We start from the raw sequence: 25,784 nt of genomic DNA, 5'->3' as shown, positions 1-25,784 counted from the left end.
CCGAGCGAGCGCTCGGGAGCGGCTGGAGGTGCCTGTCGGGCCACCCGGCGAGGAGGCGCGGCGCGGCCATGTACGGCCTGGCCGGGGCCCTGCGGCGGGCGGCGGTCGCCGGGCGGGCCGGGCGGCCCCCGGCGCACCGGCGAGGGGGCGGCGGCGGTGCCGGGGCGCGGCCCTGGGGCTGGGGGCTGGCGCTGGGGCTGGCGCTGGGGGTGAAGGCGGCGCCGACGGCGGCGGGCTGCGAGGCTGACGGCGGGCAAGAGGCGGAGGGGAAGGCGAATCCGCCGCCGCCGCCCCCTCGGGGCTTCGGCGCGGCCGTCGAGAGGAGCAGGGACCTGCTGCGGAGGATCAAGGTGCTGAGCGAGCGGGGCTGGAGGGGAGCCGGCGGCTCTCCCCGCCGCGTCTGGTGCTGTGCGAGCCGGCCCTCACCTCCGTGAGGGGGGAGGCGGGCTTGCCTCTCGTTCCCGCTGGCGAGAGATTTCGGTCAAGTGTTGGGGGGGGGGTGCCGTGCTGTGAGGAGCCGGCCTGCGCCCGGAGGAGGAGGAGGAGGAAGAGGAAGATGGCGAACCCCGCCGAGCTGCCGGGTGCTCGTTGGGTTCCCGCTCAGCCACCGCAAACGGGAGGCTTAGGCCAGGCAGAGCGTGGTGTGGGGAGCCGGTGGAAGTACGGTACGGGGTGTCGGAGAACCCGTTTGGGTTTGGGAGAAGGTGGGGTTTTTAACTGTAAAGATCCTTCTTAATGTCTCCTGTCCGTTTTTTTTTTTTTTTGACAGGATGAAGCAGGAATCCCAGGTATACTAGTTGGAGTTTCTGTAGATGGAAAGGAAGTCTGGTCAGAAGGTTAGTATGTGGGAGTAGTAGTTGTTGTGCTGTTGGGAAGCGATGAGAACGTTTTAAAGATGAACAATTCTGACACGCTGATCAGGCTGGGATTTCATCCACTTGATGTTCTATCCCTGGACAGTGGCCAGAAACAGGTGCCTAGGGAGTATGAAGTGATGCTTTCCTTAGTAAAGTTCAATAATTTCCAGGAATCAATAACTTATTAACTTCCTGAATGTGCTGGTTATCTCAACGTATATCTCAACAGTTATGTTTAAGAACCTTTCTTCCATTAATTTGTCAGACCCGTCTTTGAATATACTTATACTCTAGGCATACAGCTCTACAGTGGTCTGGTAGAATTGCGTATAGGAGGTAAAGAACTGTTCTCCTCGCAGGAACTTACTTGATCGTCAAAGTAGTAATGGCTCAGATTTGGTGATCCATCTCCCATTTGTGGGCTGAGGTGTAGATTTTTAGTGGGAAAGTACTGAGATTTAACAGGTGTCATCCTTCCAGAAATGGCAACTGCTTTTTCTGGTTACACAGTTTAGTTTTAAATGGAGTCTGTTAGTACTGCTCGTATCTTGTAGACATTTGATGTTTATTTAAAAAAAACACCAAACTGTGTGTCTCTTTTCAGGAACATTTTCATAATGTGTTTTGGGTTTTTTGGACAACTGAAATGGTAGTAGTAAATGGCAACACATTTCACTAATGTGTTAGAGAATTTGAAAAAAAAAATCTTTCTAAGATTGTTACTAACTTTCTTCTAACAGTCTGTTGTTGCATTAACTTTTATACATGTATAAAGCTGATTATAGGTTTTCATTTGTCTTTCATCATGACAGAAGTGAGTCGGAGAGCCTCTGGTACCTTTTGTAATGTGGCCTAATAAGAAAATTGTGCTAGAAACTTAATCACAAACTTTCTCAAAGCAGATAGCTTTTTCTGGTCTCAAATTACCTAGCAATGAAAGCAGAAGTTTTTATAAGACTTCTGCAGAATCGCTTCCTTGATGTGCAGGAAAGTGCCTGAGGGAACTAGTGCCAGGGTTATGGTTTGTCACCAAGACTGCCAGATCCGGTAGCAAGACAACTACATGCGGGAGGATAAGCCATGGCAGAGCTTTCTGTACCCTGCTGCATATGGATATAGAGAACAACACTGGCTTGAGTAAGGCAGCTGGGAGGTGGGTACCATCGCTCTGGCAGACGTCTGGCTCATTTTGTTGCCCTTCTTCACGGGGAGAAAAAATAGGAATGGATGTAAGATGCGTGTATTCTGTGACAATGGTACTAAACCTGCTTTCTTGCTAGACTGATGGGAGCGATTTGAGATTTGGAAGGTGGTATTTTCACTGAAGGGTACAGCATCTGTGTTCACAAGCACCGTACAAGCGCTTGAGTAGCAACTTTACGTAAAAGAAAGGTCCTTGGGCAACTGACATGTCATCTGTTTTATTTCTTATATTTTGGCAAGTTTTTTTTTTTCCCCAAGTAGTTCATTATTTAGACTACAGTTTTATGTAGACAGACGTGCATTGCTTGCAGGCCTTGCTTGTTCTGAAAACTGCAAATATGTCATTACTGCATTTCATTGCGTTTTATGCTGCAACATCACTTGCACAGTTTCTTCAAACCTAGCTCAAACTGAAGACTAGTATGGGAGCTTGATAATGCCTTATTAATTCCAGTTCTTGCTATCAGACTTGTGGGTTGGTTACACAGGAAAACAGTGGTATGGAGGCTATTAAGCCGTCTTTTAACTGAAGTCATGCTGAGTGATGTTGAAATGTAGTGTGTAACACCACTGTTTTCTGAAGCTTTACAGCTTAGGTAATTGCTATGAGTTTGGGAGTGATTTCCTTTCTCAATTTATGTATTGATAAAATAAGACGCTTTACTGTTTCAACCATTAATTTGGAACAATAAAAGGAGTATTTATGACTGTTGGTCAGTTATTTTACAGTCTAGATTTTGGTCTCTTTATATTTGACCTCAGGAGTGTAAATTTTGGTTTAATCTTCAATCTCATTTATCATTAGATTTGTTTTGTAGTCTTAATCCCAATTAACTTGGGATGCCATTGGCCAATACAATGGGCTTTGATTAACTGTTCCTACTACATAAAAATGTTATTAACTTAATTGAAGCAGGAGCAGGGATAGTCCAATGCTTCATGTCCCTGTTTAGCTAGAGGAAAAACATTTTATGGAGCCAGTAAATCTAATTCATTGCAAATAATTAATTCAGCGTGTTTCTGTGCAAAGTATTTACCACAGTGCTTTTATTTTTCTTAAAGGTTTGGGTTATGCTGATGTAGAGAATCGTGTAGTATGTAAGCCAGAGACGATCATGCGAATTGCTAGTATTAGCAAGTGTCTTACAATGATGGCTGTTGCTAAATTGTGGGAAGAGGGGAAACTGGATTTAGATGCTCCAGTGCAGAAATATGTCCCTGAATTTCCAGAAAAAGTCTACGAGGGTGAAAAGGTATGTAACTGTTTATTGGTAACACTTTTGGGGGGTTTTTGTTCCTGTCATTGCCATATGTGTACAGGTGTCTGTATCTGGAGATATTCCTGTAAAACACCAAAAATTATTTAGACAAGTACTGGTGTTCGCTGCTTGAAAAAGCAATGCTGGAAATTTGGATCTTCAGTTTTATATCAAGTGTGTAGTGTGCACATATACATATATATATATATTTTAAATGGGTTTAATACATGATATTTAAAAGGTCTTATATCTTTGTTCCTTGTCATGTTGAGTTTTACTTTTCTGGTGATTTAGTGTGCGTCATATCTTTAATGAAGAGAGCTCACGTTTAAATATTGTCCTTTCTATCTAGGTCGCTATTACTACAAGACTGTTAGTTTCACACTTGAGTGGGATTCGCCACTATGAAAAAGATATTACAAAAGTAAAGGAAGAAAAGGAAAAGGCAAACAGAGCATTTAAACTAACAAAACCCTATCAGGATAAAGAACAAAAAGAAAAAGAAGGCAAAGGAATTGAAAAGACTGATTCTGTCAAACCAAGGAAAGAACATGAAGGTGAGGTAAAAAGCCGAAATTCAAAACCTGGCAGGAGAGACAAGGAATTTGAGCAAGAAGAGTATTATTTGAAGGAAAAATTTGAAAGCGTGATTGAATCGCTGAAGATATTTAAAAATGATCCTTTATTCTTTAAACCAGGTGAGTTTCTATTCATTTAGACCAAAATGTGCTGCTCTTGTGAAACTTTGTTTCAAATTGTTTTATATGTGGTGAAGATAGTTGAATCCAGTAAAAAGTGTGTTTATGTGGGGTTTTTGTTTTGTTCTGCTTCCCCCCCGCCCTCCTTTTTTTTCCTTCTTGTGCCCCATTAAAAGCTCAACGGAGAAGTATTTAGGCTGTTCTGCACAAACCATCTGGTCGTGTAATTGCTTTAAAACTGACATAACTTTTGAAGACTGAACTGATAAGGATTTTATCAGTTCAATTTTAGATAACAGTCTTGTATAGATATCTTTAGCACTCTACTGACTTAAAGAATTATTCTTATATAGATACCTTCTAGTGGTGTATCTGCACCATAATCCAGCAGGTTCAAAATGTGGTGTAGCCAAGACTTAAAAGATAATAGAAAGAGTCCCTGATAATGCAGGGGAGAAGAGAAAGTGGGACCTCAGGTAGAAATAAGGCTTTTCTCCTAGGAGCTCCAACTAATGCAGTAAGTGCTATGAAATGTACCAGTTGCTGAATTTATAAACGCTAAAGCAGATTATAATTTTGGTAGCAAACTTGTATCTACAAAGTATTTTGTAAGCAGATACCAACTTGCTGTATTCATGCTCTGGGCCTTCTAGATATGAACCAAAAGCAAATAATTTTAGTAAGGCACTAAACCAGAGCTAAAAAAATTCTACAGAAAAACCATAGAATCACAGAACTGTTGAGGTTATTTATTGTTGGAATTATTTAACTTAATTCTAGAGAGGACTTTGAGGAACTTCAGGTGTAAGTTCTAAATGAGTTAGGTTAACAGGCAAATGATAAGCATTACTGATAAAAGTAAATAATGTGCATTAAGGTGAGAGGGGTGTAGGAAGGGAGATAAGTTAACCACTTACTATCTTGGAGAGTTCTAGGAACATTTCAAGTAGAGATCTGTCTCGACTGTAGGCAGTTTGGCAGTCGCTTGCTATGTAGATGTTTCATGAAAGGCATTAGCGCAAGAACGAGATTATAAAAAAATGAAAAATTGTTTTGTAAAAAAATTATAGTGTCTTAAATAATATGCATGTTAGTGTCCATATAATCTTTCAGGATGTTCTATAACTAGAAAACTAGAACTAGAAACACTGTAATAATAAAAGTGATGAAGACCTTTGAAAACCTTGAGCGAGTACTACCGTTGTCTGTCTCTAGGGTATTGACACACAAACAAGTCACAGTAGGTGAGCGTCTTTTAAGAAGTAATTTTGTGGTTTGCTTCAGCTTTCCAAATCCAGATATCCTTGTTAGAACCGGTATGGTAAATCTGGTGGAAAGGATGTTAAATGTTAGTCTTCACATCTTGCCATGAAACCTGGCTGTACGTGCAGATCCCTGAAAATTTTTTAGTGCTGTTCTCAGAGCAGCCTGCACTTAGCAAGCATCTGTGTCTGCTGCAGTACAGAAATTCTTAGGGGTCAGTATCATAAGCTTGTGATTCACATCATATTAAAATGGGGGTGGAAGGGGAGTCTTCTAATTGATTATTTATTGCTATATATAGTTTTATTTGCACATGTGATTACTTAAATTTTATCCTTGAGGTTCCATTTAAGCATCATGTGGCTAACTTTTTTTTTCCCCCCTTTTCTCATTGTGTTTCTTCAAGGTAGTCAGTTCTTGTATTCAACGTATGGCTTTACGCTCTTAAGCGCTGTTGTGGAGAGAGTTTCAGGACAAAAATTTACAGACTATATGCTAAAAATGTTTCATGACTTGGATATGCTGTCAACTGTACTAGATGACAATGAAGCAATGATCTATAACAGAGCAAGGTAAACAAGGATGAAACTTTTTTTTTTCCCTCCACAACAATTGTTGCTCTTTCTGTCTTTATGAAGACAACTGAATTAAGAATGTGTGATTTCTTTTTTTTTTTTTTTTTTTTCCAGACTTTTAAATGAAGTGGCTTATGTTATTTCAAAGTTAGTAATGTAACTGATTTTATGTCAGTTATGGTATTTGTTCTGTAATTAGCATGTAAAATTACAGAATAGGAAATAAGTATTTCCTGTTATAAGTATATATGGGGGGGAGTGGCAGAGGTGACCTTGAAATTTGCATTTATTTTGGGTACACATGAGCAGGTAAGTGTAAACAGAGTAAAATAAAGGAGTAACTAGGAGATTATGCTAGAATATATAGTTAACCTTGGTTTGCTTAATATACTGACTTTTTAAAAAGTTCCATAGAATTGTAATAGGCTCACAGTAACACAAGGTTTTCATAAATTAAATTGTAGTATCAATTTTAACCAGAATTAAAATTCTGGGTAATGCAGAACATGCTTTACCAATTGATTTATTTTTACTAACTTTAAAAAAAAAAAAACAACAAAAAAACCCAAAAACACCCACACCCACACACCCACACACACCCCCCCCCAGAGAAATTTATGTAACTGGGTGTAATTCATTCCAATATAGTGGATAAAGGTAGAGTTTCTTGTCTTTCTCTCCTGTCTTATTTTATGGACCTACCTGTTGGGGCTCTGAAATTGATTTATTGACTTTCCTGTTAAATTTTGATGCAGGAGAAGAATTGTAACTGAATCACAAAAGCAGGTTATGGAAAAAGTCTCATGAGAATGAGACTCAAACTTATTAAAAGTTTGGCTTCTAAAATGCTCTCAAAGAGAAGGCGATGAACATGTAGAATCCAAGGTTTATAGCACTTACATATAAGTGTATTTTTAGAGTGCTGTGTACAAACACAGCAGTTTGTAACATTTTAGGGATAGCTTTACTGCTATATGCTAAGATGCTTTGTGCTGGTATTTATTTTGCTTGCAAATTTTCAGTCTCATGTGGCAGTAGATCTGGATGCTAGTGATGTTCACATAAATTATCAAGTTTGTACAGTCAGGTTCTTTTAAATGTATGTGTGTATATTAACCCTTTTATAAACTGAAATATGGTAGGGATGAAGGAATTGCGACAGATGCTGTTTTGGGGGTCTTTTTATGGGTTACTTATTGTTAAGCAAAACTGAGATGCTAATGTGATGGTTTTGCTTCCACAAATAGCTTGCTTGGTGCCTCAAACTAGAACATATTGACGTGTTGTGGTTTGTTTAATGGTTTGGTTATACTACATTTCACTGACATGAATATGTTTAAAAATTCATGTTCTAGATCTTTTAGAGGTGTAAGTCAAGCATTTCAGCATCTTTGTAACAGGTTTTATGGTGATCAAAAAAAATTACTATAGGGACACCAAGATAATCCAGTCACTGGTAGAGCCGATGGTAGTCTTGGACCATTTATCTGTCTTCCTTTGCTTCAACCTCTGATTTTCAGTATTCTGGCTTTCAGAAGTTCCCTGCCCACTGCCACTCCCCCTCCACGCCTTTTTTTTTTTTTTTTTTTTATGGTTCCTTTTCACAGCTCTCCAAGTAGTACATGGACCTCTTGTGGTCTAAAGGCCAAAGGCTGAAATTCATCAGATTATATAGTTATTCAACACTCCTTCTCATATGTTGTATGAAGTGAATCCAGTCATGATTGGACTGTTTCTTTCAAAAGCTTAATTCAGTTTGCACTTCTGTTGCGTTGTTCCCGATAGTTCATTCTACAATTCTGGTTGGTAGTTTCTAATTTGTATTTTAGTGACAGGTTTTGCAAGACTCCACGCTTCTCACTTTTAGTAGTTCCAAAATATTCAGTTGTAGTACATGGCAACTGTAATGGGGCAGTGGGGGGGGAAATCAATCATAAATGGAAACTACTGTCTCATAGGAGTCACCTAAGACTTCAGTGAAATTTCAGCTTGGCGTCCGATAATCATGGCGTAGTTGTAGGATTCCTCTTTCTTAAAACACTTTAAATGTAGTACAGGGATTTAAGAAAAATCCTTTGCTGGCTGATCTATAGATTTCTGTCACATCTCTTATTTGCATATTGCCTTTACTCTTGGTATATCCTAAGAGTAAGTAGAAGGATTAGGACTTTCATTGAAACTAAGCTTCTAACTGAAGAAGTCACCTTAATTTTTGTTTTCCTGTCTGAGTTTATTGATTCTTCTGCAAGAAATATATTTAAGAAAAATATAACTTAAAAAAATCCTAAAGTTTCATGAGAACAGGCTATTATGTGCTCAGTTTGCTCTTTTAATGTAGGACAGCTTAAAATAGTTGTGCATAGTATCTGAGAATGACAAGTTGAATTTTCTTGAATTCTAGGTGTTACGTTTACAACAAAAAGGGACGGCTGGTAAATGCACCGTATGTGGACAACTCTTACAAGTGGGCTGGTGGTGGCTTTCTGTCATCAGTAGGTGACCTTCTGAAATTTGGAAATGCCTTGTTGTACAGTTACCAAGCCGGACAGTTTAAAAACACTAACGGCAAACTTCTTCCTGGGTACCTCAAACCAGACACAGTCGCAATGATGTGGACCCCAGTGCCAAAAACGGAAGTATCGTGGGACAGGGATGGTAAATATGCAATGGCTTGGGCTGTAGTAGAGAAAAAACAACAGTATGGCTGTTGCAGACAGCAGAGACACTATGCATCTCATACGGGTGGTGCAGTGGGGGCAAGTAGTGTCCTCCTAATTCTTCCTGAAGAGCTGGACTCTGAAGCTCTAGATACTGGGCTAGTGGCACCACCTAGAGGAGTAGTTGTTAGTATTATCTGTAATATGCAATCGGTTTCACTCAACAGCACTGCCTTAAAGATTGCAAGGGAGTTTGATAAAGAAAAATGGGTGCAATATATAGATTAAAAAGAGAGATATGTGTAACTGAACTCACCGTACTGAAACATGAAAAACAAATGGAGAAGGGTGTAAGCGGACTCCGAGATCACTAAAAATACATGAAGAAAAAGCATCAAAATTTCACTTAATTAACTTCTGCTAGTGGTGCTAAACTTATGTGTAACTGGAATTAATCTCTCAGGGAAGTTCGTAACTTACAGAAAAGGAGAATGTAACAGTCAAATTTGACTTCCTGTAGTACCTGTGTAAATTATCATTATAGTAGCAGGTTTTTTTCTCATCTAGTCAAGCACTTGACCAAGATTTAAAAAAACTAGCATTGGTTTCTTGCACTGAGAAGTACAACAACAAATTATCTACCTTAAATGTTAAACTTTTGAAAAATTTCACATCTTGATTTGAGCACACAAAGACATAATTCATTATTCTCACAGTTCCAGTCTGCCAAAACTGTTCAGTATTATTTTTTAAAGAAAAATGGTTTTACTGTTGATTTTTGTACTTTCACATAGCGCTTCTCTTATTTGCTTAAAAAGCAAAAAAACCAACAAAACCCAAATCTTGAAGCTACCTCCAGAATGCAGATTTATACCAGAAGTACGTTTTTGTCAGAGCTGTGGATTGTTAAGAATTAGAAAAGAATGAAGCTAGACTAATGTAAGTAAGAATCTTTTTGTTATTTAGATGTCCTCTCTTCCATTTTTATTGGACACAGAGAATGTGTGAAACTAGTTTACTGTGAAATAAGGGTATTATTTCCACAGTTGAATATGCCTGAATAGCGCACCATGGTGAGCTGTCAAACTGTCTCATTGTTTTTGAATGATACACGTTAACTTTGGTAGCCAGAAATGGCACTGTATTCTGTAATGTAGATATTCCTTTAGATATAGGAATTAGGAACTCAAGTAACTTGGTAAAATTTAAAGCCCATTCTTGAAGCCAGTAGTAGAAGTCTTACAGACTTTGAGAGTTTTTTTTGAAAACCATCCTTTTTTCCATTTGGAGACCTGCCTCAAGGAGTTACTTTTGCACAAGGTTGAACAAGAAATTGTGATAGAGTTCCAAAGAAGCACTTTCTAATCTTCAGTTTTACTACAGCAATACAGTAACATCTGAATATGTTAATTTTATATATTCCGTCATGGCATGGAAGGTCTCCATGATCTCCCAAGATTTACCCCCACTCCGCTTCCCTTGCAGTTACATCAGACAGTATTTCCAGGCTGAGACAAAACAAAATATCCTTCAGGAAAGGTTTGAATACTTACGTCCCTGCACTGTTTGGCAGCTCTGCTTCTCTGAATTTAAGGAGCAAGATGTCTTAGATAATAGCTAGCAGAAAATAGCCTTACCTGCCTCTTTCCCTACTTAGTGCTTTTATTATTAACTTCATAGTTATTACCTGTCCTGTGATGAAACATGCTGTCATCTCTGTTCCCAGTATGCCTATGACAACATTTATTACCTAAGACTGACAAACCAGGAAATTTACTATTTTGAGGTGTCGATGTTTTACCTACATTTTTAATTGAAGCTAGTAGGGCTAGTTTAGTGCTCTTCATAATTATAACCATTCTTGTGCCTTGAAACAGTAAAAGCTTACACCTAAACTATTTGCTTGGGTTTTCTGGTCTACTCACCAAAATTTCACTTTTTTATTCATTAATAATGGGTTGTCTTTATCTCAAGAATATCCAATCAGTAGAGACAACAGAGAGAACCTTTCTGAACAAACTTTCATTTGGTCAGGCAATAAATTATCTTCTCTTCCACTGAAGTCTTTGATATCGTTTGACAGTTCCAATACAGAAGTACTGGAGGTGACCGTCTTCTACAATAGCAACATTTTTTTTTTTTCCAGTCTTGAGCACCTATTAGCTGGGTAAACATGCAGCAGAAGTTATTGCACAGGGAACAAGAGTAAGTAGTTCCGAGTTGTTTTCATGTTGAAGAATACATTAATAGAAATAGACCAAATACAATGTTTTAAATATAGAAAAATCTCAGAAGTAACACTGTTATTTTAGGATTTATAACACATTTTTCTTTTATGATGCATCTGTTTTGCAAATGGTATTTATTATTCTTGAAAACCATTTCGCCTACTTGAGACAAAATGAGTTTCACTCACTGACCATTGTGTTTGGATTTTGACAAAGATTCAGAATGTAGAAGGCATAGCTTTACCATTATGCCTGTCTGCATATGACCAAATGCTAATAAATGTAAATATTTGAAGTATGTATGAAAGCAAATAATGGTAAGAAGTGTCTAAGGCATTTCTAACCCCAAGATATTAATGACAGTGTCTCACTCCCCCAATAGAATATGTTCAGCCACCAACCTTTTTATATGCATACCATGTTCTTCATACTGTATCTCCTGTAACTTAAGGCTTTTAAAAAAAACTGTTGTCACACATACAGTATTGGAGATGCTATGATGTCTAAATTTTATCTTCCAGTACCTGGAGCAAAATGGGTCACTGACTTTCTCTGATTTGGTATTTACTTAATCATGAGTTCTTATCTTTTAGGGTGGAAGAAGAGAAGGCAGAGATATGGGAGACTAGGAATCAATCTGCCCTTAACACATGTATTCAGGTCACAAGTGAATTAATACTGCTACTTTGATCTTTGTTCTGAAAACAGTTATTTGATGGACTGGCATTAAGTGTGGGAAACTGTCTGGTCAATTAAGAGCAGCTTTCATGATAAACTTGCTCTTAAATTAACCTTTATTGTGAAAACACAGTATGGGACTGACCTAAAACTGTACTTTTCTTAAAAGGCATGTATACTAAATTGGTGCATCTATTTCTGTATCAAACACCTACTTTTTGCATCTGGTAATTGTAAGTGTTCACTGTTTGAATTAACTGAAATAAAACTTATCTTACAAATGCAACAAATTGTAATATCAGTTTTGGTTTTTTTATTGACTAGAAATGTACAAGTTTTAAAAGTCATAAAAAGAATACAGGCTAAACAGACATTCCCAACAATAATTAGCTCACCAAGGCAACCAATACTTTGAGAGAGATGTTGATACATAACTTGATATATTATTTATTAAAATAAGATACATGTGAGACTTTGTTTGAATGTTTTCTCATGGTTTAAAAAAAAAATCCACTTTTTAACAGCCATTTAGAAAGGGATGGCTTTTAAAAACTAACTGAAAACCTGTTTCCTCATTGCAAAAAGGTAATTGTTTCATTTCAGTATTTGATACTGAAAATATGCATGCTTTTGCTGTACTAGTTTTTTTAATGACTGGATACCATTCACAGTTGTTCGTGTAGTTTGCTGACTTACTGTTGCTTATATACCATATGCCTTCTCTATACTGAATGTTTTCAGTGTTTTGCAAAAGACTCCTTTTTTGGTTTTTTTGGTATAGAAATCTTAGTATAGAATACCAAATGCAGTTTCGAGACCAGATTAGAGCAAGGGAAAAACCATGCATTCCAGAAAAACAGCTGAATATAAGTAAGTGAGTAACTTTTATATTTTTATTTATCACCACATTACTCAACATCATAAAGGGACTAAAGCAATCGATGTTGAAAGCAAATGAGCCATTTTAAATCTATCTAGCCTTTGCAACCCTTACAGTTAGGGTAACTGCAGTAATAAAAAGTATACAAAATGCATTCTTACAGCAGTTTCTGTCACCATATGCCTTACACTGCTGTAGTTGATGATTAATGAGGGGAAAGATACAGCAAGTCCAAGGTTTTTATTATTAAATGACACCACCCAATTAACAATACACTGCTTAAAAGTAAAATTATAAAAATAGAGCTCAGTTGTCTGCAAACTTGCAGGAAAAACTTGCACTTCAGATCATTTATTGAAAAAGAGATTCCAGCTCATTAGTCACTAGTAGCATGTAATTTTTACAAAAATCAATCATAATTACATTGTTGTATTAACAGGCATTTTTAAACTGGTAAGGCTTTCAGGAACACAGATGCAAAACCACATGCTGAAGTGTTCAGTGTTGCTTTCTTCTAAATGAACAGCCTGCAAAGAAATCACATGATATGGACAGTCCTCAAACTGTTAAGACTGCCTTGGAAAATTGCCCACCCAACTTAAGTAGGAAAACTCATGCAATAAATTTAAATTTCATGTACCACAAGGTGAAGACTTAGCGCTTCGAGTCTTCTCTAACACAACCAGAACAACATGGCTGTCATGTAATTAATCTTAAAATAAGGCTAAGTTGTACTATTTCTTTTCTTCCAGATGTCTTTTAAAATTTCAGTCTACTGTTCCATCCCTTAGTGATACAAACCCCAAACTGAAACAGCTGCTAGGAGTGTCGATACCTTTTCAACTGCTGAACAGCCTTACTTCAGGTATTCTGTCCTCATATAAACTACATCCGTATAGCAGCACATCGTATAAGCACTACTATATGTAATTTGCATAAATATTTACCTTTTATCCTTTAAACAAAACATGAATAAAATCTGGACTTATTCTTTAATTTTTTTTTTAAACCCTCAAGTGTTTCCAGTGTTTTTCATATACCCCAGAGACTGGATTGCATTTCAAGATACTGGTGCTATACCAGTTAGCTGTAGATAATTATCAGTGGTTATTTGTTCCCTTATAATTTATACAAAACAAATTTTGATTAAGTAACATGAGCCAGGGAACTGCCTTACAGTACTACTGTTAAAAACAAACAGGCAAGCCACCACTGACTGGCTGTAGCACAGAATTGCTTTAGCCTGGCAAAAGTACCCTAGTCCTTTAATGGTGCTTTTTAACGCTCTGAACTTAGCTCAGAACTAAATAAGCAGTATTTATTACAGATAGGGTAAAGGAGATGACCAATCAAAGCACCTAAAATCCAAGTGTGTTTGATCACAATGTAGGTGCTTAACTGCCTGGCATACCTGTATAGCCATTTAAAAACAAGAATCTGAAGAAAAATTTGCAATTCAGGGCCCATTAACATTTTTACTAGCCAATGCTAAGCAATTTGCAAAATAAGCATTCCAATATAAGTTTTCAAAATCAAAGCTAAAATTTTTGCAGGCTCTAAATACATAAATGCGTTTATGTAAGTAGAATATTTAGGCTGCTAAACGTTGCCCCTTACCTTCAGTGAGCCTGGCTTTCCCCCCAGTAGGCTGACACAGGACAGTTGAGCAACCTACACACAGAACTACTGTCTGAGCGTGGCTGAATACGGTGGTGATCTTGTAGCATCCTGGAAAACAGCATTATTAAACTTTCCATTGAGTATTTCTAGCATGACTTTTTTTATTGTATGTGTAATTGAGTCAGATGCTCTAAATACACTTGTCCAAAAATGGATCTATATTTCATTACACAGCACACCAAGTAAAACAAAACATTGTTACTGTGGTCTGAAGTACTTGCTTTTACTAACATGCATATGAAAGCAAGTTAGTTAACTGAAACTGTTATGACTCCCCGTAAGAAAATCAACACAGCCTGATGGCTGACAGGCCCTGATTTGCCTGTAGTATGTCTCCTCCAAAAAAGTCAAGGAGTTCTAGACTAGCTGCCTCTGCTGCATAGAAGAGCCCATCTAGCTAGGGAAATATTTAACTTGTAACAGTAGAACATTGCTGTTGACAAAGTCTGGCAGCTGTGAATATAAACACTGCTGTTCAAATCTGTGTTTGCTTTCTGTTTAATAATTGGTACACATAAGGCATGTGCTTGGCTGCATTCTACAAAGCTAGCATCATATTTAAACGAGAAGACTTGCGCAGAATAACTTCACTTATTCCAGATGTAAGCAGAGGCATCAGCCACACTTTGTCTACAACTTAGAAATTCTATGATTTAAGAAAGAACGAAATCACTTTTACGCATGGGTTAGACAAAGGGATTTTCACTGCTTTCATTTTTTTCTCTGTAGAGTATTTTTAATTAGCCAACAGGAATTTTTAGAGAGAGAAAAGTTGTAAAGGATTTAATCTAGATGTGGATATAGAAAATAGACAAATAGATAAAAGTGAGCATAGATTCCATTTTCAGCATGTGCGGACCAGAAAGGTAAGATAGAATATATGTTAGTGAGGAAGGTTCTCAGAAAGCTGTCTGACAAGAGAACTGGTTGGTAGAGAGAACTCCTATTAGACAGAATAACAGATTTCTGCTTTGTTTAAATCACAAATAGTAACTGCACAAATTTTTGTTTGCAAAAAACTGCCAGCAGCTAAAATTTAACCATAGCAAATGTTGGGTTTGCCCCGTGAATGTGAACTTCCATGTTGATGAGTTTTTAACTGTGGATTTTGCAGGGGAACAAACCCAATCTGTTTCAGTAACTAGGTAGCAACATCCAACACCACTGAATGATGCATAAGCCCTCTGATATTTTCGGTGCCTCATGCTTAGGACTTTGTCACTATTGAAGCTCTCCTGCTTTGGTCTATATATCCCTCAAACTCAATAACCAATTAATCCAACAATAACGAAGATAACCAATGACCTATGGGCTTATGTTGACACTAACTTTATCTTTGTATATGCATGCATGTACACTGGTTTGAAGACAGTTTAAAAAAAAAAAAAGTGGCTTAGCCTTCAACCATGTATTTTTTAAAAGTAACTACACTTTACTTTCAAACAGTTTTAATTAATTTACTTCACTTTTAGATGGAAAACAATATCTCAGAGCTGCTTAGGAATCTAAGCTACTAAGAAAGAATAAGATAAGAAAACCTGAATACACCAACAATTCCCTGCTTCTAGTCAGGATGATCATTATTGTAAGTAAGTCTATTTGTTTTCTTACTGCTATAATCTTCTTACACTGCAGTCGTTTCTAGGAGGTAAGTTACCACACTTGACAGTTTCTGTGCCTCGATATGGATGTACTTGTGCTGATCAAAGAAGCTGTTCACTGGTAGAGCATACTCCTGTAATTGTGCTAGAAAATCCCATGGTTTAGTTTATAAAAGAGAAGTTCAGTTATACAGATGTTTCTGAGCCAAAGTAATGAAGATCTGTGAAAAGCGGACACAGGCAACACCTTAAATACAACCCCTGTATATGTGAGCTGGATGGCAGCTTACTTCTTAACAGCGACATATGAAAAAGGCAGTTGTGTATGTTTTACTTTCTATGTAAAGTCCCAGTATGCCTGCGTATATCCTTGTGGCGTTTTTCTTGTTGCTCTTCCAGAATCAATCAACTTACAAAAGGAGAAAAACAATGTTGTCTTCTATTTTAAACTTGTGCCACGGATGCTTTCACGCATCCATTTCATCTCGCTTCTTATACATATATATCTGGGGGTTTTGTTTTTTCCCTACTTGCCAGGATTTCATAAAGGAAAAAAAAAACCAACAAAAATATCTCATGCAGACCACCAGAAAAGAAAATAGAAAGCTGACTGTTTAAATTAACTTTTGAGAAAGGTTGAAAACACTTTTATTGTTAAAAAAAAACCCAAAGCAATATACAGACTTTTTTTTTCCTACAGAACAGATAAACCACATTTAGATTTTAAAAAAAGATTTAAAAAAAAACCCAGACCTTTTATGAAGATGAACCGCATACGAGATTAGTTTCGTTCCTTCTGCAAGACACACACATTTTAAATAGTTACCTGGACACTTTACATCCATGAAGTAGGAGTTTGGGCTCTGCACGAGACGTTTCTTTTTGTGCTTTCTCTTCTCATCCTCCAAGGAGGGATGCACTAGATCTTTAGCCAGCTGGGTAGGGCAAGAGGAAAACGCACTGCGTGTTAAACACCCCTCGGGCTACTGGGACAGACCGGACGCCGCCCCCAGTCCGGTCCCGAGCAGGCCCGCAGCCTCCGCCGCCCCCGCAGGCCGCGGGACCGGGGTGGCTCCTCTCACGCGGTGCACACCCGGGAGCGGCCCCACGGGGACAGACCCTGGGCCGCCGGCCCGCTCTCCGCCCCGCGGAAAGGCGCGGCCGGCTCCGGTAAACAACTCACGGGCATGTCTGCGTCCGAGCGGCACCCCGCGGCTGCGGCGGCTGCTGCTGCCACCGCCGGCCCGGCCCGGCCCGGCCCGCCCCTTCCCTTCCCCGCGCGCTTCCGGCGGGTGCGAGGGCAGCGGAGCCGGAGCTGCTCTGGGCTGCCCGGCGGACTCGGGTCTATGGTGCGGGCCGGGCCGGGCGGGGAGGGCGGCGGTCTCCGCGGAGGGTTGTTGTACGGGCTGGCGTGAGGCGGCGGCGGCTTCTCGGGCGCGGTGTCACGGCGCGGCACGGGAGGCAGCAGCGTGAGAGCTTTCGTGGTGTCCGCGGCGGGGGGAGCCTCAACAGGACCGCGGTCCTCCGGGCAGAAAGCGGGTCGTGTGTCCCTCCGGCAGATTAAGAGATGGCCGGGGGGGGTCGGGTCGTAAATGGCACCCAGAAGTCCCGTCTACTTTTACGTTAGGTGCTGACTAAACCGGCGCTCCCGCGCCGCTCCGTGCTAAACGACACTTCGCTGAAGTTGTACCCGTGTTCTGCGTGTTCTTCTGCAGTCTCCCACCCCAGTCGAAATGGGAAAAATGCAGAAGAATTTCTCCTAGTCGTCAGTTATGCGTTTAAACCGATTCAGAGAACCTATAAGAAATAAAAATATTGCAGATAGCGGGAATGAAAAAAAAAAAACATTTTTCATGAACCTTTTTAGCAAGAGGTTGAGTGGTTTTTTCCGTAAGTCAATAAAAATAATCACAAATATAATCTCTAAAAACTCGGATTTAATTTAATCAAGCCCAGAACATTTAAAGGTGTAATTCACTAGAAGTCCAGCAAGTGGCACAAACAGACCTTATGAAAATTGCTTAGTGTGAAAAGTCTTCCAAAACGTACAACGGGCAGCGTGTTGAGCCACATCCTTTTTGAAAAGAGAACTGAGGCATTTAGCAGAAATTGTTTTAAAAGTTTGCCACGAGCACAAGGGAAGACCTACGTTTTATAGAGGCACATCTGTCTTTGACAACAATATTCTCAAAGCTGGGATGGCCTCTCCAGTGCTGACTCTGTACACAACTTTCAAAATACTTTCTGCCCACTCCAAAACCCTACATTATTCTGCAAGAATAGACCCATGTACTGTAGCGCTCCAAGCCATTATATTGGTTTTCCTCTTCTCAGCATCACAACTATTGTCTTGTGACATTGTAATGCTATGTTAGCCGTTTTTCCTTATGCGCTGGAGTGTGATGACGCACAGATAGAGGTATTTTGGAAGTATGTGTTGTTATATCAGGAGGAATTTAATACGAAAGGCTCTGGCTGATACTTTCCTCTGCATGCTGTCCTGTGAAGCTAGGAACATAAACCAGTTACCAGTGCAGTCAGTTCTTGAGTCTTAGCTGTTCCTACTACCTTTCAGTCTTTTTCAAATGTATGTTATTTACCTGCAAGCGGAAGGGAAAGGGGAGAATCTGTTAAGCCTGTTGATTCAGAATCTGAAGGAGAATTGCTTTTTTCTCTGTTTAAGAAAATACCTTCACAACGTGTAAAGCACCACCGACAAAAACCCAGAACTTCTGAAGTGCCGTCCTCCTTCACCTCTTCCTCCTAGCTTTCCCTTCTTAAATGTCTTTCCTGCAAGGAGCCTCTGGTGCTTGAGGAAGACTTTAGAGCCAGAGTTTACATTAAAAATTGGTTTCTGTGGAAGGAGGGGCACACAGGATGATCTGAAAACAGGATGTATTTTGGACACATTCCTCTGTTTGGTTCTCTATTTTGGTTTTACGTGGAGATTCATTTCCTTTTCATAACTGCTTGTAGTTCAGTGACCTGCTGAATGAGTCAGTTCTAATGCATTACCTTCAACCTTATGATTGAAGCTTTTTTTGAAGTATACTCTTTAGGAAGCAGAAACACAGCACTGATTTTAAGTTGTGAGTAAACGAGGAGAGAAATGCAGTCTGTACCACAGTGGCGTGGCTTACAGAGACAGAGAGAGATTCAGGTCTAAGAGAATTACTTCCCCTTTCTAGCCTTCTCCCAGCAAACAAAGACTTTGATCTCATTTTAAAGAAAAGAACAAGAAACATTATCTGTGTGCTAAAACGACAACAGAAAATTTCCAAAAGCTGATCTGAAGATGTTTAAAAACAACATAATGACAGTTGGGTTTTTTTTTCTGCATTGCGACTGGCAGTCTCTCGCTGTTTAAAAGCTGAATCTATGTCTCTGATGACATGCATCGCGGTGGTCTCCTGCCGGGCTGGTACTGCAAGGAGGAAGGCAGAGCTACTCTGTTCTGCTCCATTTGTGGCCTTCTGCAGCTGAGTTTGGGTGGGTCCTTAGGATTTGCTATCTGATGTTGTGAGAATACAGGCTTTTGGGGGGGAGTTACTACAAAACCTTGTTTAAACTGACTGTGGTCACGGAGGAAGTTAGTATTGACTGATTTAAAAAAAAAAACAAATTCACCCTAATAATGCTTATAGTGGTTTGTCTAGAATACTAAGATGTGGATGGGTGTCTCTGTAGTACAATCATTAAGACCATTTATATTTCCACACGCTAACCAGCTCTAAGCTGCACTCAGAATAAGTAGGTTCACTTCAAGTGGTATGTTTGATCTGGAACGCAGTCCGCCTGTGGTTTTGACCGTACTGCAGAATTAAGTATTACAATTTTAATTGATTATAAGCTAATGGTATAAACCATGGCGTGTAGTCATATGGTTTAAATACGCTTATGCTGAGGTAGTTCAGATTAGCACTGGAACTTGAAGAAGGTCCACTTTTAGCACTACTGTAGTAGCAAACCTTGAAATTAATGGAACTTACAGATAAGAGTCTTACAGGGCTTTTCCCTTCTGGAATTGAACTGTACATACTTTAAGTAATTTTTTTCCAATAATGGCTTGATTTAAACTCTTCTATATAAAGTTCTGCAGCATAGACATATGGAAAATTCATACATTTAGATCACTAGAGTAAAGGAGAGCACTGTTCTTTGTAAAGACAAAAAAAAATTAAACCTATGCATTGATCTTCTTAAAACTAGGACTTAAAAGCAGGACATACTGACGTATCAAACGCAGTGAGACAAAGTGTAGAATGAGCATAGAAGTATCTGCCTGCAGTGAAAGACTTATTTACTGGAACTGGGGAGTAAGTTACATTTTTTTAAAGGAGTGTCACATGATGGTCATCAAACAGTAATAAATTGCAGAGGCATCTGCCAAAACCAGAGTGGTTAAAGATACACATTAAAAATATTATTATATTAGCTAGCAGAGTCCAAAAGCTAAGGGGCAAAGCTCATCTTAATGATTTCCAGTTAAGTGGCATTCGGGGCAAGTCTGCCTCATAAGATTATCTTTTGTAGGACTTGGACCTGTGGATTCCCATTAGTGCCAAAATAACAGGCTCCTGGTTGTACCAACATGTTTTAAACTCTACTGGTTTTTTGAAATGTTGTACTTAAACAATTAAGATGTAGAATTTCCTACAATTTTGTATGCATTGAACAGAAGAGCTGAATTAAGGACAGATTTTTACACAGTTCTCTTTTTGCTTAACCAGTCTCACCCTTGAACTGAAGGGGAAAAAGGATTTTTGAAAGCTAGAAGTAATGATGATGTCTATCATTTGAGAAAGTAAAAATGAGAATGGGAATGAAGTAGCAATGTAATCTGTTTTTTTCTTAAAAATGTAGGTGTTGGTAAACTAGTCACAAGTATTTTCTGGGTTTTTTTAATGTGTATGTAAAGATTGTTGAATTTATTGCATATGAATAGAGGGAGTAATTGTGTTTTGCTATGCATATTAGTGCCTTTCTTAAACTGAGTGCTTTAACAGATGTACTTTACATACACCTCAGTGACTAATGTAATTCTGCTATATCTTGGTTGGGACTCAACAGCTGTTTATTGGATGAGCTTCAACTGTGGTATTCAGACAAAACTGTTAGGGCAGTCATTTAGTGGTTGTAAAAGGTTTTAAAATTGTGCTTTTTTTGAAATGTACAAATCAGCATCACGCTGTTATGGTGCGATCGCTTTTATATAGTGACAAAAGGTAAGCCATAGTATCAAACATTTTCTATTTCCTATATGTTCAGTGTTCCCCTCAGTGGCTCTCCCATGTCAGAAAAAAATGAAATGTTTAATTGTAGTTGATCTATTTGACTGTAATGCAATATAAACCAAATGTTGTCTTTTCCAATTTAGTGCAATAACAAAGACTGGGCTTCAAAGTATTTTCATGGAACAGGTATCGTAGCAGCTTGGTTATTGAGCCTTAACAGCTTTAATAGTGCTCCTTAAAGTTTTACTAACATATTGCAAGGTATGCAATTGTACAATTACAGTTTTTCCGTATTCTAGAAAATTAAAAAATGTAACTCTTAATTTTTATATCTTGTTTTTAAAGTTCATGGTTAAGTAAACATCTGTCCCATGAATCTGGCAAACTGGCACTTTTCCAAATCAGAACAGAACGCAATATTGCAAAGCACTAGTGTAATTAAAGAGAGAAGTAATTTGCATTATTTTTCTATAAAACTACTCTTGAGTAACAGATGGCGATCACAAACATATTGCTCCAGAGACATATGGAAGCCTATTTGTTCCATAAAACTGAAGAGTGAATATTAACCCCAAAATTACTCTCTTCAATGCTGAAATACGATTGTGTAGTAATCTTGTGTAGTATGGCCGTAATTACAGTACATAGCAACTCATGTCTCTGAAAATACAGATACAGGGAAATGTTTCAGAGATTAGTTTTTCATTTGCAGTTTCCTATAATCTGATTATTCATGCTAGTCTGAAATAATTAACCAATTTGGCTTGACTGCTTCAGTGCCAGGTTGCCATTATCATTTATAAACTTAAATCTTGTAATAAGTATCGTAACAACCCATCTTAACATCTAAACCGCCCAACTGCTAATTATACAGTACAAAAATGAACCAAGCAGCCATGTTTCCAAATTCCACCCTGAACTGGGCAGAGGTCTCCAAGTGTGTAAAAAAAAAAAAAAAAAAAAAAAAAAAGAACCGGCAATTTCCTCCCCCCCTCCCCCCCCCCGCCTTGTTTTGCTGCCTTGACACTGCTCTATCAGATGATATCCTGGTCTCCCAGAGGTCTCAATGAAACAAACAATAACATTTTTACTTGAATCACAACACAGCATCTATGATATAAAATCAGAGTTTAATACAATTCGCTGGAAGTTAGATTAGCATTCATGACAGGCTCTTACTAAATTCACCTCGTACAGAGATTTACAGCAGATCTGTCATTGGATTTTTGATGGTTTGTTGTCATGATCATATATTGGCCAGGAACACCACCAAACTGAGACCCTTAACAAGGAAGATTTGGAATAACTAGTAGCAGAATAGCTTTTGCTTTTTCAAGGTTTATAATGGCTGAAGGTAATTGTTTGGAGTGATTCCTCAGAGTAGTTTGCAGAAATACAGCAGTAGCCAGGCATTAGACCAGTTTAGCCCTATTTCACCCCATCCAATTGTAGGTTAATGTCATGGAGTGATTTTTTGTGTGCTTGGAATATGGAGGCTCACCATGTATGACAGAGCTTTAATATTCAAAACTAATTTTGTTTGATTCTGTATAGAACTCAGCATATATATTTGCCAAATTAACACCCCAAAAAAAGTGAGAAAGGACTTGTAGGCTGCGTTATGACTAGTAGATCTGGCTGCAGATGGGAGACACTTAGGAGCGGGTAGCTCTGGACTGCCGTTAGGCGGTTGAATCACATTTGCACCCCTCAATCCCGTTTAGAGAGTGCTTGAAACACTTGCAGCTAAGGAGAAATCACAGGGGCCGTCAGGGCCTCCTAACGCCGCACCTCACTCCTGCCTTACTCCGGGCAGCTGCGGAGCACGATGCCCCGCTGGGCGACTAGCGGGAGCGGTGCCCTGGCCAGCGGGTGCCAAGGGGCCATTCCTGCACGGAGGTGAGGGGAAGCCTGGAGGGACCTGAAAAGGAAGCTGGTGGCTCAGGATGACAATCCCTTAGTGGATGATTTGGGGAAAAACGGCTCTTTTTCCTTTGTTTTCCTAAGAGGGAAGTGAGAACTGTTGTAGTGATTTATAGTGTTGGATTTCTGTTTATAGCTTGTCTAAAGGCTACAGTTTTTAAATTAAATTAAAGCAATAGCTCTTCGCTGTCATTTTAAAGTGTTTCAGTAATGCTATTTATTTTTGTAGTGCCTTGTGGCATCCTGTGGGGAACCCAGCATAATGAATCCATAATGAGGCAGCCTCACACCAAGAGATAATGATCAGTGGAAAAAGATGGGGAAAAGCGTTTATCGAAGTACTCTAGAATAGCCACACGTTGTTCTAGAATACCCACGTTTTTAGTGCTGCCTGAGACTGTGCAAAAATTGTTCTTCTGTTGTGCGAACAACAGTTTCTTCCTTACTCGACGCTCCCAAAGCCACAAGTGAACATTTGGGGCCACACAGACACATTTCAGCTGTGCTTATTGGTGACGTGCAGCATTATGCCATTATTTATTGTGTCACTTGAGCCGATAAAATACACGACTCCCGTTACAAATCTAGCTAGTTTCCAAGAATCTAGGCCAGTCCCTTGTAGAGTGAGGCCACCCGACTGCTCCGCGATAGCAGTTCTCCAAGCGTCATTAAATTCCAGATGCGTGTGTTTCTCTGGAGAGGACTCGCGCGCCCGCTGCCATTTGAGCGCCAAGAATGCGAGGTCTCGGACCTCGCGGTTTGAGCGCCGGCTTCCTTGGCGTCAGCACGGGTAGGTTTTTAAAACTCAGCCTCGAGGATTACGCCCACGTTTCACGTGGAGATGCGCAGAGAAGCGGAGCGCCTGCGAGGCCGGGGAAGGGAAGGCGGGCGCCGGGCTGGCCGCTTTCGCCCGTGCGGGCCGGAGCGGCGGCGGCGGCGGCTGCCAGAGCCTTCCCGTTAAAGGCTCCGAGCTGGAAGAGACCGCGGCCCGGCCGCCGGCAGGAGCGGAGCGGAGCGGAGCGGACCACGGCGCGGGCCCGCCGCGGGACTACATCTCCCGTCGGTCGCGGGGCGCTTCCGTCGCGCCGTGAGGCAGGCGGCGCCGCGTCCCGTCAGCGGGCGCCGGGCTGGGGCGGCGCTTTGCTCCCTCCCGCCCTCCCCTCACCCGCCTCTTGCTGCTGCTGCGGCGGCGGCGGCGGCGAGCCCGAGGCCGAGGGAAGATGGCGAAGACCTACGACTATCTGTTCAAGCTGCTGCTGATCGGGGACTCGGGCGTGGGCAAGACCTGCCTGCTCTTCCGCTTCAGCGAGGACGCCTTCAACACCACCTTCATCTCCACTATCGGTGAGGGGACGCGGCCGCGGCCGGCCGCCGCCCTCCCGGGGCGGGGGGGGTGGGCGAGAGGTGTCCCGGCCGGGGCCCTCCCGCCGGGAGCGGAGCCGCCGGGCGGGAGGGAGGCCGCCCGTCTCGCCGCCCGGGGCTGGGGCCGCGCTGGGCGGCCTGTGCGTGGCCGCTGCGCGGCTGTGGGCGGGAGCCCCGCGGCCGTTACGGGCCCCGTGCGGGAGGAGGCGCCGGGGCGCCGCCGCCGCCGCCGTGCCCCGGCCGCCGCGGGGGGGAGCGGGAGCGGGAGCCCAGCCCGCCCGCGCTGGGGAGCGCCGTTCCCGCCGAGGCGGGGCGGGAGGGGGGATCGTCGGGGGCGGCTGGGTGCCGCGGCCCCTGCCGGGGACCCGCAGGGTGCGAGGCGGTCCTCCGGCGGCCCCGGCGCCTCGCTGTGCCCCGGCGGCAGCAACAGTTGGCTCGGCCTCGGCCCTCGGGCCGCTCTCGCCTGTTGTTTGTGCCGGTGGCGGAAAGGATGTTTCCGTGGGGCTGCCCGAGGAACGGCGGGCGCGGGGCTGCGTCAGGACCGAGTGCCAGGCGAAATCCAGAACGCTGGCGCTGGCTGGGTTACAGGATGGTCTTTCGGTCGGTTTTTTCTTGCTCTTCCGTTATGGTGCGGTTCGTGTTGAGATGTAAGTTTCCAGAAAGTGGAAGGGGGCTTGGGCTGCTGAAGCTAACCGTGGCTCTTGCCGGGCGGCGTAGTGGCAGTGACCAAACCGCTCTCGGCAGATAGTTTTAACTCTCTTCTCAACTCCTCAGAACGCCTGTGCGCATTCGTGTGCGGGTAGCTCACGCTTTTGAGGTTTGGAGTAGTTCTGTTCAAGCTCCTTCGTCCACTGGAGTTAGGAGCCCCTTAGTGACTAGATAGAGGAACCTGCTTGACAAGAGTTGACTTTGGTTATAAATTTGGGGGTGAAAAGGGGTTTCTAAAGCTCAAGGAGTATCTTTTAATGGTAATGAGATGTGATACATCAAAACAGACTGCTGTGACTTACGTTTCTGTAAGGTTTGTCGATCTTAAAATAACTTTCTGCTGAACTAAACGTAAGCAAAATTTTCACGTTCTTCACTGAGGTATTGCTGAACTGAAATCTCAGTCTGACAAGACTTGAGATTTATGGTTAGCTACTCGTAGTTGAGGTCACTCTTAAAATAAAATGAAGCACACTTCGGGATGAAGGGGTAAACTGTGGTGGAGGTTGCTAGCATTTAGGAGGGCAAAACTAATGCTGGCTTTGAAAAATAAGACTAAGAGAATGAGTAGACTTTATTGGAAATAAATTGATTTAAAGATGAGGTGGAGTAATGTGCGACTTGTTTTATGTTACCCAAATGCGGTATCATCTTCAGACGTTTTATCGTGCTGAACTCGGTGCACAGGGAAGAAACAAATTTTTATTTAGGCAGATGCGATTGACTAAATGAGGTATGGCTGGCATTTCTAACGCTTTAAGAACAGATTTTATGCATTTCAAAAAATATTTCTGCAGAATTAAAATGGCACATTTCTTTTCTCTCTGCAACCATTTTCAAAATGCTGTATCAGTAACACCAGCTGATCAAGGCCCAAGCAGCATTTTACCTAAAAAGGTATTTTGCTGTATCTGTGGTAGAATAAAAGGCTTAATAGACATTAATAAATGTTGTATAGTTTAAAAAAAAAAAAGCCTA

General features: G+C 41.0%; 3 protein-coding genes across 3 annotated transcripts in view; 2 read left to right on the top strand and 1 right to left on the bottom strand.

The window, feature by feature from the left end:
* The first annotated feature begins 53 nt into the window (after nt 1–53).
* LACTB (lactamase beta) lies at nt 54–11,708 on the top strand. The gene is made up of 6 exons (XM_030014329.1): nt 54–350; nt 770–836; nt 3,123–3,313; nt 3,672–4,017; nt 5,687–5,852; nt 8,257–11,708. Exons 1-6 carry the CDS (start codon nt 69–71, stop codon nt 8,798–8,800), a joined length of 1,596 nt encoding a protein of 531 aa, XP_029870189.1. The 5' UTR covers nt 54–68; the 3' UTR covers nt 8,801–11,708.
* An 8-nt stretch (nt 11,709–11,716) lies between these two features.
* On the bottom strand, nt 11,717–16,844 carry RPS27L (ribosomal protein S27 like). Its single transcript, XM_030014330.2, has 4 exons — nt 16,763–16,844; nt 16,406–16,514; nt 13,916–14,026; nt 11,717–12,825 (listed from the first exon to the last, which is right to left on the bottom strand). The coding sequence occupies exons 1-4, from the start codon at nt 16,766–16,768 to the stop codon at nt 12,797–12,799; spliced, it is 255 nt and encodes an 84-aa protein (XP_029870190.1). The 5' UTR covers nt 16,769–16,844; the 3' UTR covers nt 11,717–12,796.
* A 6,783-nt stretch (nt 16,845–23,627) lies between these two features.
* RAB8B (RAB8B, member RAS oncogene family) overlaps nt 23,628–25,784 on the top strand; it is a 29,478-nt gene continuing 27,321 nt past the window's right edge. Inside the window, 1 exon segment of the mRNA XM_030014793.2 lies at nt 23,628–24,080. Within this exon segment, the coding sequence (XP_029870653.2) occupies nt 23,957–24,080 (124 nt within the window). The 5' untranslated portion in view covers nt 23,628–23,956.

The sequence above is a fragment of the Aquila chrysaetos genome, chromosome 5 (genome assembly GCF_900496995.4).
Source record: "Aquila chrysaetos chrysaetos chromosome 5, bAquChr1.4, whole genome shotgun sequence".
NCBI lineage: Eukaryota > Metazoa > Chordata > Aves > Accipitriformes > Accipitridae > Aquila > Aquila chrysaetos.
Note: the sequence above shows the minus strand (reverse complement) of the source record. Positions and strands in the feature narration are given on the sequence as shown.